General features: G+C 43.7%; 1 protein-coding gene across 2 annotated transcripts in view; it reads left to right on the forward strand.

Moving 5' to 3' along the window:
- Positions 1-7309, forward strand: part of adprhl1 (ADP-ribosylhydrolase like 1) — a 29698-nt gene extending 22389 nt beyond the window's left edge. Inside the window, exons 6-8 of one of the 2 annotated variants that reach the window (XM_048540203.2) lie at positions 3831-3963; positions 5019-5191; positions 7140-7309. In XM_048540203.2, coding sequence (XP_048396160.1) covers positions 3831-3963; positions 5019-5182 — 297 coding nt within the window. In that variant the 3' untranslated portion in view covers positions 5183-5191; positions 7140-7309. The remainder of the gene's footprint in view (positions 1-3830; positions 3964-5018; positions 5192-7139) is intronic. The other variant, XM_048540204.2, reaches the window with a different exon arrangement.
- Positions 7310-12608: the final 5299 nt, after the last annotated feature.

Below are 12608 nucleotides of genomic sequence, written 5' to 3' on the forward strand. Positions count from 1 at the left end.
ATCCATGTGCTTCCTTTTCTATCATAGCATGTCTGTGTTCAGTTTCTGTCAGTGAGTGGATACATAGCAAACTACTAAGAACCATACAGTACAAGAACAGGCCATTCGGCCCTCCAAGCCTGCACCAACACATTTTCCCTTCCCATATTAAAACCATCTTAACTTACAGGATCCGTATATCTCTATTCCCTTCCTATTCATTTATTCGTCCAGCTCTTTCATGAATGCTACTATTGTGTTCACTTCTACCATCTTTCAAATTGGCAGGCAGTAATTAGTGGGGTGCCACAGTGTTCGGTGCTGAGACTCCAGCTATTCACAATGTATATTAATAATTTAGATGAGGGAACAAAATGTAACATCTCCAAGTTTGCAGATAATATCAAATTTGGTGGGAGGGTGAAAAGTGACATGGATATAAAAATCCTTCAGCATGATCTGGGCAGGTTGGGTGAGTGGGCAAATGAATGGCAGATGCAGTAAAATTTGGATAACTGTGAGGTTACTAATTTTGGAAGCAGGAACAAGAAGACAGATTATTACCTGAACGGCTGTAAGTTAGGAGAGGGGAGTGTGTAGCAGGACCTGGATGTCTTTCTGCACCAGTCGCCGAAGGTAAGCATTCAGGTGCAGCGGGAAGTACATTGGCCTTCATTGTGAGAGGTTTTGAGTACAGGAGCGGGGATGTGTTGTTGCACTTGTACAGGGCCATGGTGAGACCACACCTGGAATATTGTGTGCAGTTTTGTTCTCCTTTTCTGAGGAAGGATGGTCTTGCTCTTGAGGGAGTGCAGTGAATGTTTACCAGGCTGATTCCCAGGATGGTAGGTCTGACGTATGAGGAGAGATTGATGAGGTTGGGATTCTTTTTGCTGGAGTCCAGATGATTGAGGGGGGATTTCATTTATAAAATTCTGACAGGACTGGAGAGAGTAGATGCAGGGAGGATGTTCCTGATGGTGGTTGTATCCAGAATCAGTGTTCGCTGCCTGAGGTTTCAGGATAGACCATTGGGGACAGAGATGAGGAGGAGACATTTCTTCACCCAAAGAGCGGTGAGCCTGTGGAATTCATTACTACGGGAAGCAGTTGATGCCAAATCACTGAACGTGTTCAAAAGGCGACTAGATATAGCACTTGGGGCAAATGGGATCAAAGGTTATGGGAGAAAGCAGGATTAAGCTGTTGAATGGAATGGTGAGCCATGATCATGAAGAATGGCGGAGCAGGCTCAAAGGGTCGAATAGCTCCCTCCTGCTCCTATCTTCTATGTTTCTATCTCCTCTGGCAGCACGTTCCAGGCACTCAACACACTTTGTGTGAAACCACACCTCACTCATGTCTTTTAAACATCCCCCTTCTGCGGAAGGGTCTCTGGGCCCGAAACATTAACTCATATTTTTTTTATTCACAGATGCTGCCAGATCTGCTGAGTTTTTCCAGTAAGTTCTGTTTTTGTTCCTGATTTATAGTTCTTTCACTATTTTTCGGTTTTTAGGAAGTTTCTCACTGGGTTTATCCTGCCCATCAATCTCTGGAGCAGTAGGAGGCCATTCAGCCCATCAAGTCTGCTCCTCATGTTCCAAGGAGCTGGAAACTCTTTGATTGCTGTTATCTTTTGACATTAGATGCACCCACCATATGCCAAAGGAAATTAACAGTCAGTTGTGAAAAATTGCATTTGCTGGTGAGTGTAAATGAATATTGTCTGGGTACCCTGTTAAATATGATGCCCAGATATTGGAGACCAGTAGGTCCCAGCAGGTTTCAGAACTTCCTATCTATAAAATTTGATACTTTATCTGCGCTTGCAATGAAATCCCACAGGAAAACCTCACCTGTTTCCAAAGGAAATCCTTCCCACTTTTCAGGCCCATCAGGTCACTTAGCTTCAGAAGAGAAAGTTCCTTCCAGCTGTTCTACAATAGTTGTCCTGTAACCTTGAGAGTTCTATCTGTGGAATATTTATTGATCTTATTGAATGGCAGGGCAGGTTTGAGGGGCTGAATGGCCTACTCTAGCTCCCAATTCTTGTGTTTTTGTCTCTAGTTCCTAACCTCATCCACACAGGTAGCAAGCTACGCAGACCAATGGGCAAAAATTGTAGCTTCAGAATTTTCTTTCCTTGACCGACCGGCATTTGAACCCTCCTGTCCTTGAATACTAATCAAATCCCATCCATTATCTAAACTAAAGGATGGTTTTCTTCTTCAAAGTCAGAATGTCAATTTCTCTGATATCTACATCTCAAACTCCATCTCACTAACTCAGAGCTACAAAATTGTAAACACGTGATTGGATGTGACTGACTGGGATCATGTTTTGTCACAATTGGTTGGTTTGGGATCTTCTCTTAGATGTTTGCAGGTGATTCTTTGGTTACCTGTGCTCTGGGTAAGTCACATTGTCTGGTTTGGTATCCGAGAGATCTGGTAGGGTTAAGTAGGCTGACTCAGTATCTGTTGGCTTGTATTTGTGGTCTGTAATAGTACAAAGCAACGGGTTGGAATCTGTGCCCACCTCTGGTCCAGGCTTTTTGAGATAGTACCTTTACCCTGGGAGAGTTAGGGCTGAGTGCTCTGAGTTTCGAGGTTCACTGGGTTTGGTAACTTCTCAGGGATTGCCACTTCCAGATTAACGTGACTATCAAGTGCATTTCCCCTCCCCTTCCAGCATTGCAAAGGGACCATTTCTTCCTCAACACCCTGGTCCACTTCTCAGTCTCTCCCAAAACCTATCCCCCTTCTCATACCAAAGATGCTACATTCTCCCTTTCATCTCCTCTCTTTCTACTATCCATGACTTAAACATTCCTTTAATGGGAAACCACTGTGGTTAGCATATGGTACACACCACTCCAGTTCTCATTTACACTGAGAAGACTAACTGCAGGCTGGTTCTGACACGAGTAATCCTGATCTTCCAAAACAATTGCTCACTGCTGCAATCCACCCAGGCCTCCTAATTCTCAGCTTTCCATATTCAGCTGAATACCTTATGCAGGGAATCTTAGTGGTAAGATGACAACTCCCCACCCACTACCACCACCACCACCAAAAGAGAAACAATACACAGGCATATGAGAGCATGGGACTAGCCCTGGTGTCCATCAGCCAGATCCCAACTACTGATCAAATAATTCTACTGCTTTGTGGTTTGGCTACGTCAAACCAGCTGGTGGTGCGTCTAAGCATGTGCCTTCCGACCACCCCTACAATCAAGTGGGCTTCAGATGTGGGTTTTTCTGTTCATTCTCTGGATTGAGAGGTGGTAAGCTCAAGCCAAAGATACAGATATTGGGCAAGTCTGTGTCTCTAGATCAGCCTAGGCTACACAGAAGAAAAAGACAAATGGAGGGGACCCATCACAGTGAGAGCATGAATATGGGAAGTGTGGCTTATGGTTCACAAAACCAAATTTGATTTGTAATAGAACAGGGTACCCCAGCTTACTGCCAATGGTGGGAAGAATCATTGTATTCAGTCAGGCTGTGCCTGAAGCTGGACATCCCCAGTCAAAAAGTTGCTGACCTGACAATGCCTGCTGTCCTCTGTGGGTGCAAAAGACTTGTCCCTTTACTGCTCCCTTTTTGCCTTACACTATGTCCTGCCTTCCAGCCCCCTATTTCCTTTCTCTCTACTTTAGCTCTTTCCCGGCCTCTGAACTTGCCTGAAACCTGCCCCACTGAGTATTTTCTGCATTTTTTCCTGAGGTTTCCAATGTCTGTAGGTTTGCATTTTCATATAAATAGATAGAAGGGGCTGAGAGAATTAATAGTATAAATTTAAGAGTCTTAGACAAAAGAATAACGTCCACAAATTAATCCAAAGGTCTACAAGGAATGGAGTTCAGAAGGTGTGGGTGGGAGGAGAGGACATGATGCTCCAATGATAGCCTATGATGCCCTCCTCTTCGCTGGCAATGACTGGACACAACTATGTCATCACGCCATGTTTCATGGGGGTGAGTACAACTGTAGATTATCTGCATTGAGATTTGGATTCATCAGATCAGCATAGAATGTCTGAGATAGAGGATTAAGGTAGCCTTGGAGAGATAGGTTCATCAAACTTAGAAAATTCTCTTTCTGGTTCTTCTGCATATGGAAATTAAACTTTGAAAACATGAAACTGTCATTTCAGCACATTAAGCTCAGAATGTTTCAGAAAACAATTAGGATGTTTATCAGCTTTTAATGGGAGTTTTTTTTTGGCTGGTTGATGCCCAAGCTCCATCTATCTAGCATTGTGATATCGTCGTGATGCTCTCACCAAATATAAACTCTGTATTCGTGTCTCAGAAGCTCCAAGTATTCCCTAGCATCTGTACCCCTTTTGGGAGGAAGACTGCTCCAAATTTTCACCACTCCATGTGATTTCCCTCCTAATCAGTTTCACTCTGATTCTGGTTCTACTCTTCCTAAGTCCTGCATCCTCCTCCACAGGATATCATTTCATACGATTTACCCTCCAAAATCCTTTAGGTGACTTCTACATTTGGATTGGATCAGCCCTCAATTTGCTTTATGCAGGGTCAATGACACAGGTTTATTGAACCTACTTTCATGTTGTAGTCCTGGTAAATTGGTCCTGAATCTTCTTCCAAGGCCAGTTCATCCTTCCCGATTATCCAGCAGCCAGAACTGAAAACACAGCTCTGGAAATTCCAAACTCGGTATCTGGGATTTCACAATTTCTCCTGGTACCTTAATTCCTACATTCAACAAGTGTAAAGGGTGCCTAAACTTCAGACTGTCTGGAACAATGCCTCTGGACATAACATTCAGAATGAGAGGAAACCATGTAGCACTTGATGTCATCAGGGCCATTTCTAATAAATGAACATCAACATACAAGTAAGATCTATATCGTCAACTGCTCTCGCATCCTTAACCAATAATGAGATTTGCTGTTGTATATGGCACCTTCCTGTGCATTGACAGGTTGCCATATGAGCCAGTACAATAATTTAAAACTAGCTAAGTAGGAACACCTTACCTCATATCTTTATATCAACAGGTGAGAGTGGAGCCACAGGATCAATTGCTGGCTGTCTCTACGGCCTCCTTTATGGAATGACCAGTATCCCGCCAGGTTTATACAAGAATTTGGAATTCAGGGAGAGACTGGAGGAGCTTGCAGAAGAACTGTATAAAGCAGCAAATGACAGCAAATCCAAATGACCTTGAGAGGTATAAGGGGACAAAACCAGATCATTACATTGCAGATGACAGACACTGGAAATCTGAAAAGTTACTGAATGAACTACAAATAATAAATGGATAGCAGGACAGATAAAGACGATAACTAGGAATGAGCATGGTTTTGTTGCTTTAATATACTTATGAGGTACATAAATTTATCATATGTGCACAAGTGTCCTTGGGGCCTCTCTTGTTGGAACCAGATATTCAGCATTTTGGGTTTTGTTTCTAATTGGAATTTCAGATGAACCTCAAATGACATTACAGTATGATTTGATAGAAATACTAATCAAATTTCACCCTACAATGTTTCTAAAATGCCTTAGTACATATAGTGTACTAATCTAATATACATAAATGTATACGTCTGTAATGGCCATGTTCTAGTACTGCAGAAGTGTGTACTTTAAAATACATGTAGGCAGATCTTGACAGTATGCATGTACTGTGCATTTTCCTCTATTAAATATCTGAGTACATTGTAAGATGGTGAGTTATAATTCCAGTCCCTCTGTTGGTGCTCCCCATCACACCTGAACTATACTGCGTATTCCTATAAAATTGGCAGCATGTAATATTTTAAAACAAAAAAGGGCTTTACCGCAGGGCATCCCAAACTGTGGGTTGTAACATTGTCCCCAGCCAAACTTTTGGGGGCAGGTGTTCCAGACAGCAAGGGGTGCCATGGAACTCTAACCCATTGCTAAAAGCTGATGACCCTTTTAAAATCTGAATTTGTTTTGAAAGGTGGGCATAGCCTTGATGCCTGAACGCTGTGATGAAAGACCCTGTGTGGAGAAGTAGGTTAAAAAAATCTGCCAATGAAGTGAGGTAATCCATCTCAACGGACCCCAGAGTTGAAAGACCAGGCAGGGAAACACACTGACGCTTCATTGGAGGCTGCACTGATGTTGTTACCAAGCATGGTGGTGGGGCGTCTGTGAAACAAGAAACTGGCTCGGCGAGCCAACCAACCTCAACACCCACAACCCAAGCTGTAGATCTACTCCAAAACCTTAGATATGATAACTTGTTAAAACAGCTCAAGAAATAACATGCATGTGACAAAAGTACTTAATGACACCCAGGGTTACGGGGTGCATACATGATTATTTTGGACCCTGAACAAAAATACAATCAGGAGGTTTGGGGATGACACAGGCCATCTCGGAAGGACCTGCATCCTGGAGTTCTAACCCAGATTGTGGATAAGTTCTGGGTGGTAGATAGGTTAGTGCTTCACCCTTTCCAATGAGTCTCAAGTCTGCGAAGCCACTTAATTAGGGGAAAAAAACTTGCTGAAGTAGTGAGAGTGATCTGAAGTCTGCACTATCAAGGCCATGACCATGGCTACCCATGCAGATAGAATACAACGTGGGAAACTGTTTTATGCACTTTGATAGTGAGAATGGAAGCATGGACTCTCTCAGTGGGAAGCTTTGGAAATCTGAAAGCACAAAAGGAACTTGGGAGACTTAGTTCAGGATTCTCAAGGTTAACATACAGTCAGGAAGCTAGTAGGTAATGCAGAAGTTTTGGAACGAGAGGAAGTTTGTATCCTAATGGTGATTGCAAGGGTAAATGGGAATTTAGGCCCAGACAGAAAAGGCAGCCATGGGAGAAATTGATGACTTCGAGAAGGAATTTTAATTACTTTAGCATGTGGGATTTCAACAAGCTTAGCAGAAGTCAGGAGGTAGTTGCTCTGACTGTGTTATCACTCTGATGTATTGTCACCATACCAAGGTCTTAGGCTGAAGTAGATACGTTCTTTGTATCCCCGTGGAACCTAGTTACTGATAAGCTAGTTTCAATTAAACTGTAAATCACTCCCTCTGCTAGCTGCATGCTGAAGGTCATTCAAAGTAGTAATTGTTAAGGCATCTCTAAGACAGTATTCCTGTTATCTCAAGCAGTGTCTATTTTCTTTAAACAGACAATGAATGAATCAACAAAACACAAGATATGATGAGAACACCCTGCTCTGAAGTTAATGGTATAAAGGAGGTTGTTATACTCTTTATTGAGAGAGTCAAGTGCCGGTGTGGAGATCACTCACTCACTCTCCTTGGTACCAAGTAAGAAAATAAACTGCTTCAAATGGGAGCTGGAGTCTAGCCTCATTATTAGTTAAGCAGAAATAAAAATTTCTATGCCAGTGATGGTTGTTTAAGTACAAATTGAGCAAATTGGGACTGTAAGCAGGAAAGCATCCCCCCCGCCCAACCAGGGCCTTATGGCCACCATCCCAGGGTCTAGGGGCAAATGGCAGAGATAATGGATCCATTGGTTATAACATTCCAAAAAGTTCTCCGGAGCAGAAACTATTCCGGGAGATTGCAAATGTAACACTCTCAAACAGGGCACGAGGCAGATGCTGTAGAATGGACGAACCAGTTGTCACATCTCAGGAGATATAGTACAAAGTACTCTGTCATCAGAATCAATGTACAGAAGAATAAACCTAAATTACTATTTATAGTTCATCTTTTCTCTAACCAAAAAAGAGGTTCTGAGCACCGAATTGGTAAGGTTTTGTTTATTCCAGTAATCTGTTTGGGAATTCAGAACAGTGGGAATGGATGTTAGGGCCGTTGCATACTCCTCTTATAGAATGTGGGAGGTAAGGGTCACCACTAGAGTCCCCACTGACTTCATCTGCGGGAAGTGCATCCAATTCCAGCTGCTCGGAAACAGTGTTAGGGAACCGCAGCTGGAGCTCGATGAACTTCAGATCATTCGTGAGGCTGAGGAGGTAACTGAGAAGAGTTACAGGGAGGTAGTCACACCTCAGGTACAGAAAAAAGGTAGATGGGTTACAGTAAGGGGATGGAAAGGGAACAGGCAGACAGTGCAGGGATCCCCTGTGGCCATTCCCTTCAATAACAAGTATACCGTTTTGGATACTGTTGGAGAGGGGACAACTTACTGGGGTAAGCGATGGGGTACAGGTCTCTGGCTCAGAGTCTGCATTAGTCATTGGGGACTCCATAGTTAGGGGGACAGATAGGAAATTCTGTGGGAACGAGAGACGCTCACGGTTGGTGTGTTGCCTCCCAGGTGCCAGGGTCTGTGATGTTTCTGATCGTGTTTTCGGGATCCTTAAGGGGGAGGGGGAGCAGCCCCAAGTCTTGGTCCACATAGGCACCAATGACATGGGCAGGAAAAGGGATGGGGATGTAAGGCAGAAATTCAAGGAGCTAGGGTGTAAGTTTAGAGCTAAAACAAACAGAGTTGTTATCTCAGGTTTGTTACTGGTGCCACATGCTAGCGAGGCGAGGAATAGGGAGAGAGAGCAGTTGAACATGTGGCTACAGGGATGATGCTGGAGGGAGGGATTCAGATACCTGGATAATTAAAGCTCATTCTGGGATAGGTGGGACCTCTACAAACAGGATGGACCACACCTGAACCAGAGGGGTACCAATATCCTGGGGGAGGGGGGAAAATTTGTTAATGCTCTGCGGGACGGTTTAAACTAATTCAGCAGGGGGATGGGAACCTGAATTGTAGTTCCAGTGTACAGGAGGTTGAGCGTAGTGAGGTCAGGAATAAGGTTTCAAGGTCGCAGGAGTGTATTGGCAGGAAGGTGGTTTGAAGTGTATCTACTTCAACACCAGGAGCATCTGGAATAAGAACTTGCAGCATGGGTTGGCACCTGGGAATTCGCTGTTGTGGCCATTTTGGAGACATGGATAGAGCAGGGACAGGAATTGTTGTTGCAGGCTCCGGTGTTTAGATGTTTTAGTAAGATCAGGGAAGGTGATAAAAGAGGGGGAGGTGTGGCATTGTTAGTCAAGGACAGTATTACGGTGGCAGAAAGGACGTTTGATGAGGACTCGTCTGCTGATGTAGTATGGGCTGAGGTTAGAAACAGGAAAAGAGAGGTCACCCTGTTGGGAGTTTTCTATAGGCCTCCAAAAATTTCCAGAGATGTAGAGGAAAGGATTGCAAAGATGATTCTGGATAGGGGTGAAAGTAACAGGGTAGTTGTTATGGGGTTTATAACTTTCCAAATATTGACTGGAAATGCTACAGTTCGAGTACTTTAGATGGGACAGCTTTTGTCCAATGTGTGCGGGAGTGTTTCCTGACACAGTATGTAGATAGGCCAACAAGAGGCGAGGTCACATTGGATTTGGTACTGGGCAATGAACCAGGCCAGGTGTTAGATTGGGAGGTAGGTGAGCACTTTGGTGATAGTGACAACACTTCAGTTATGTTTACTTTAGTGATGGAAACGGATAGGTGTATACCACTGGGCAAGAGTTATAGCTGGGGGAAAGGTAATTATGAGGCAATTAGGCAAGATTTAGGATGCATCAGATAGGGAAGGAAACTGCAGGGGCTGGGCACAATTGAAATGTGGAGCTTGTTCAAGGAACAGCTCCTGCGTGTCCTTGATAAGTATGTACCTGTCAGGCAGGGAGAAAGTGGTCAAGTGAGGGAACTGTGGTTTACTAAAGAAGTTGAATCTCTTGTCAAGAGGAAGAAGGAGGCTTATGTAAAGATGAGGCGTGGAGGCTCAGTTAGGGCGCTTGAGAGGTACAAGTTAGGAAGGAAGGATCTAAAGAGAGATCTAAGAAGAGCCAGGAGGGGACACAAGAAGTCTTTGGCAGGTAGGATCAAGGAAAACCCTAAAGCTTTCCATAGGTATGTCAGGAATAAAAGAATGACTACAGTAAGATTAGGTCCAGTCAAGGACAGTAGTGGGAAGTTGTGCGTGGAGCCCGAAGAGATAGGAGAGGCACTAAATGAATATTTTGTCAGTATTCACAGGAAAAAGACAATGTTGTTGAGGAGAATACTGAGATACAGGCTACTAGACTAGACAGGATTGAGGTTTAAAAGGAGGAAGTGTTAGCAATTCTGGAAAGCGTGACAATGCGCGTGCCCTGGGCTGGATGGGATTTATCCAAGGATTCTCTGGAAAGCTAGGGAGGAGATTGCAGAGCCTTTGGCTTTGATCTTTATGTCGTCATTGTCTACAGGAATAGTGCCAGAAGACTGGAGGATAGCAAATGTTGTCCCCTTATTCAAGAAGGGGAGTAGAGACAACCCTGGTAATTGCAGACCAGTGAACCTTACTTCGGTTGTGGGTAAAGTGTTGGAGAGGATTATAAAAGATAGGATTTATAATCATCTGGAAAGGAATAATTTGATTAAGGATAGTCAACACGGTTTTGTGAAGGGTAGGTTATGCCTCACAAACTTTATTGAGTTATTTGAGAAGGTGACCAAACAGGTGGATGAGGGTAAAGCAATTGATGTGGTGTATATGGATTTCAGTAAAGCTATTGATAAGGTTCCCCACAGTAGGCTATTGCAGAAAATACAGAGGCATGGGATTGAGGTTGATTTAGTGGTTTGGATCAGAAATTAGCTAGCTGAAAGAAGACAGAGGGTGGTGGTTGATGGGAAATGTTCATCCAGGAGTTCAGTTACTAGTGGTGTACCGCAAGGATCTGTTTTGGGGCCACTGCTGTTTGTGATTTTTATAAATGACCTGGATGAGGGCGTAGAAGGGTGACACTGAAGTCGGTGGAGTTGTGGATAGTGTGGAAGGCTGTTGCAGGTTACAGAGTGACACAGACAAGCTGCAGAGCTCGGCTTGAGAGATGGCAAATAGAGTTCAACGCGGAAAAGTGTGAGGTGATTCACTTTGGAAGGAGTAACAGGAATACAGAGTACTGGGCTAATGGTAAGATTCTTGGTAGTGTGGATGAGCAGAGAGATCTCGGTGTCCATGTGCATAGATCCCTGAATGTTGCCACTCAGGTTGATAGGGTTGTTAAGAAAGCATACAGGGTGTTAGGTTTTATTGGTAGAGGGATTGAGTTTTGGAGTTGAGGTCATTTTGCAGCTGTACAAAACTCTGGTGCGGCCACACTTGAGTATTGCATACAGTTCTGGTTGCCACATTATGGGAAGGATGTGGAAGCATTGGAAAGGGTGCAGAGAAAATTTACCAGGATGTTGTCTGTTATGAAGGGAAAGTTTTATGAGGAAAGGCTGAGGGACTTGAGGCTGTTTTCATTAGAGAGAAGGTTAAGAGGTGACTTAATAGATGATCAGAGGATTAGATAAGGAAGGAGAGTGAGAGCCATTTTCCTCAGATGGTGATGGCTAGCATGAGGGGATATAGCTTTAAATTGAGGGGTGATAGACAGAGGACAGACGTCAGAGATAGGTTCTTTACTCAGAGAAGTAAGGGCATGGAATGCCCTGCCTGCAACAGTAGTAGACTCGCCAACTTTAAGCGTATTTGAATAGTCACTGGATAAACATATGGATGATAATGGAAAAGTGTAGGTTAGATGGCCTTCAGATTGGTTTCACAGTTTGGCGCAACATCGAGGGCCGAAGGGCCTGTACTGCACTGTAATTTTCTGTGAATTTGATCAATTCTTCCCCTGGCCTCTGATGTCTCAGATCACTCAGCATCCTCACCACAGTCACGGCTATTCTCAAGCACCAAAATAGGGTCATAATTGGGAAAAGGTTTGGGAAACTCTGCTTTAAGTGTTAAATTACAAAGACGGTTTCCATAAATTAGGCTTTGCATTCCCTTGAGTTTAGAAGAGTGGGAGTTGATGGAACTGAAGGGTCTTAAAATGCCAGAGAATTACTAGGGAGGGGATAGGGATGGAGACAGAGGGGAGTCCAGAACAAACCATCAATGAAACTAGAGGTCAGTGGTTCAGGGATGATGGCGAGAGGCACTTTATCAAAGGACAGTGAGAAACTGGAATATTTTCCATCTTTCCCCCTCCAGAAGAAAGATGTGCCTGTTGTGGGTCAGAAAAAACCCAGCTGGTTCACTTATATCCTTTTAGGGAGGGAAACTGCCGTCCTTACCTGGTCTGGCCCACATGTGGCTCCAGACCTACAGCAATGTGGTTGATTCTCAACTGTCCTCTAGACAATTCGGGGTAGGCAATCAATGCTGGCCTAATTTGAATGAATTAAAAACATTGAAGGGCGTTACAGGTCTAAGAATGCATATTGCTAATAGTGACCGACCACTAGTTTAGTCTGGTATAGTAATGTACTAGTTATGGGGAGAACTTCACTCTATGCAGATTATTTAGGTTTAGCAGAACGGTTCAGTGTTCATTCCCTCTGTTGCTGCTCATGGCTGCTGTATGCTCTTTCCCTTCAATCTCCATCACCTGAAAGTTAAGAGCAGCAGGTGTATTATTACCCTCAAGTTGTTCTCCCAAGTGGCACTCTTTCCAGTAAAGGATGTATGTCAGCCAATTTTTCAATGTCTTAGTTAAAATCTTGGAGCCCCCTTCCTGTGTAGGTGCTGTGGCTGTAGCTACACCAAATTGAAAGAGAAGGCACCACATATTATCATGAGAATTTAATGATGAGTTTTGCTAGTGATGTTCATATCTTGAGA

Source organism: Stegostoma tigrinum, chromosome 12, assembly GCF_030684315.1.
Source record: "Stegostoma tigrinum isolate sSteTig4 chromosome 12, sSteTig4.hap1, whole genome shotgun sequence".
NCBI classification, from domain to species: domain Eukaryota; kingdom Metazoa; phylum Chordata; class Chondrichthyes; order Orectolobiformes; family Stegostomatidae; genus Stegostoma; species Stegostoma tigrinum.